We start from the raw sequence: 2,373 nt of genomic DNA on the forward strand, positions 1-2,373 counted from the left end.
AGGCTGTGAGCTGTGGGCTGTGGGCTGTGGGCTGTGGGCTGTGGGCTGTGGGCTGTGGGCTGTAGGCTGTGAGCTGTGGGCTGTGGGCTGTGGGCTGTTGACGAGCTGATATGTAGGCTGGTGGAGCTGTGGCGTGGAGGCTGTAGGGATGATGAGGATGTCGGAGCTGTGCCGCTGCTGCGGCTAGTGGGTGAGGTGTGTGGGCTGTGGGCTGTGGGCTGTAGGTTGTGTAGGTGTGAGATGTGGAGGTGCAGGCCTGGGATGCTAGGCTGTAGTCGTGAGCTGTGGGCATGTGCGGAGCTGTGGCGCGTAGGTGTGAGCTGGCGGCATGTGAGCTGTGCGGCGTAGCTGTAGGGCTGTGAGCTGGGGCTGCTGGGCTGTAGTTGATGGAGCTGGGATGGTGGGCTGTAGGCTGTGGGCTGTGGGCTGTGGGCTGTGGGCTGTGAGCTGTGGGCTGTGGGCTGTAGGTTAGCTGTGGTGCTAGTGAGCTTGTGTGAGACTGTGGACTGTGGGCTGTAGCCACTGTGAGATGTGATGGACTCGTGGACTGATTCGGGATGTGCGGCTGTGGGGTGTGGGCTGTGCCGTGAGCTGGATGTGGGACTGTAGGTGCTGGGGCATGTGAAGGGCCGAGGACTGTAGGCGGTGAGACTTAGGTGTGAGATGGGGGCTGTAGCGTGTGAGACTGTGGGGCCTGTTTTCGGTTGGGGCTGTGCCGGCGTAGGTGGACTGTGGGCTGATGGGCTTGGTGCTTAGGCGTGTGTGATGGGGCTGTGAGGCTGTAGGTATGAGCTGTGGGACTGTAGGCTTGTGAGCTGTGGTGCTAAGTGGGCTTGTGGTGTGAGGTTGTGAGCTGTGGTGTAGTGTGGGGCTGTGGCTGTGGGCTAGTGGGCGTTGAGGGCTGGAGCTGTGAGCTGTAGGTATGAGCAGCTGTAGGATGTGGCAATGTTGGGCTGTGAGCTGTGCGACTTTGTGCTGTGGGCTGTGGGCTGTGGGCTGTAGGCTGGACTGGCGGCTGGCGTTGCTACGAGCACCCGGCTGTGGGATGTAGGCTCGTGAGGCGTGAAGCTGGCGATGATGAGGAGTCGGCGAGGTGGGGTTAAGAGCTTGGTGTGGCGAGTGGAGCGCTGGGCTGGAGGGTAGATGTCGGGCTGGATTGAGAGTTGGGCTGAGATGTGGGAGGGGCTGTGGGCTGTGACGGGCTTTGGATGATCGAGTGTGAGCTGGGGCTTACGCAGTGGAGCGAGCTGTGGGCTGTGGGCGTTGTGAGCTGTGGGCTGGCTGTAGGATTGCTGTCTGAGGTTTGGTTGGTAGATGTACGTGGGTAGTAGGCTGTGAGCTGTGACTCGGTGGGCGTGGTGGGATGTGAGTGGCTTGTGAGATGGAATGTGGCTGCAGGTGTAGGCTATAGCTGTGGCCGTGGCTGTGGGGCTAGTAGGTTTGGGGGACGTACGTGGGCTTATGGGCTGTGAGGCTGTGGTGGGCTGTAGGATGCGTAGAGCTGTGGGATGTGGGCTGGATTGTAGCTGGTGGTGTGAGATGTAGGTGTGGGCGTGAGCTGGGCTGTGAGGCAGTGAGGCTGTGTGGCTGGGGCTGTGGTGTAGGGCTGTGAGGTGTAGGCGGAGCTGTTGGGCTGTAGGCTGTAGGGTAGCTGTGAGCTGTGGAGCTGTGGCTGAGCTGGCTGTGAGGCTGATGAGGCCTGTGTGGTGTGCCAGGTGGCTAGGCATGTAGCTGATGAGCGTGCGGCTGATGCGGCTGTGGGCGGAGCTGTAGCGTGTGAGATAGTTGGGCTGGTGGGGGCTTTGTGGCTGTGAGCTAGGGCTGTGGGCTGTTGGGCTGTGGGATGAGTGGGCGTGATGAGCCCTGTGAGCCTGTGAGTGAGGCTCGTGGGCTGTAGGGTGGCGCTGTAGGACGAGCGTGGCCTGAGGCATGTTGGCGTGGGCTGTGAGCGCTGGGCTGAGATATGGTGAGAGGTGCTGGAGCTCAGTAGGTGCTGGCTGTGCAGGGAGCTTGGCTGATGATTGCGCTGTAGTGTAGCGCTGATGGTCGTGTGGGCTGTTGTGTGTAGAGCTGTGAGCGTGATGTAGCCGGATGTGAGCTGAGTGGATGAGCTGTGGGCTTTAGGCTGCTGTTGGCTGTGGGTGTCAGCGCTAGTGAGCTGTGGGCCTGTGGGCTGCTGGGCTGTGAGCCGTTTGTGGCATCGGATGATGCGGAGCGTGGGATGTAGGCTGTAGGAGGCTGTGAAGCGGTGAGCTGTGTGAGCGTTGTGGCTGTGAGCGTGAGATGTGAAGCTGTGAGCTGAGGATGTAGGCTGTGAGCTGTGAGTGTGAGCTGTAGGCTGTGAGCTGTGGGCTGTGGCGTAGCTGTGTGAGC

The 2,373-nt window shown here is 61.1% G+C and overlaps 1 protein-coding gene across 1 annotated transcript; it reads right to left on the bottom strand.

The window, feature by feature from the left end:
* Positions 1–11: 11 nt before the first annotated feature.
* LOC115010485 (extensin-like) lies at positions 12–1,931 on the bottom strand (the record flags this gene model as incomplete). The annotated part of the gene is made up of 2 exons (XM_029435055.1): positions 970–1,931; positions 12–651 (listed from the first exon to the last, which is right to left on the bottom strand). Coding segments are annotated over exons 1-2 (1,602 nt in total), but the record flags the coding sequence as incomplete, so codon positions are not given.
* Positions 1,932–2,373: the final 442 nt, after the last annotated feature.

The sequence above is a fragment of the Cottoperca gobio genome, chromosome 7 (genome assembly GCF_900634415.1).
Source record: "Cottoperca gobio chromosome 7, fCotGob3.1, whole genome shotgun sequence".
NCBI classification, from domain to species: domain Eukaryota; kingdom Metazoa; phylum Chordata; class Actinopteri; order Perciformes; family Bovichtidae; genus Cottoperca; species Cottoperca gobio.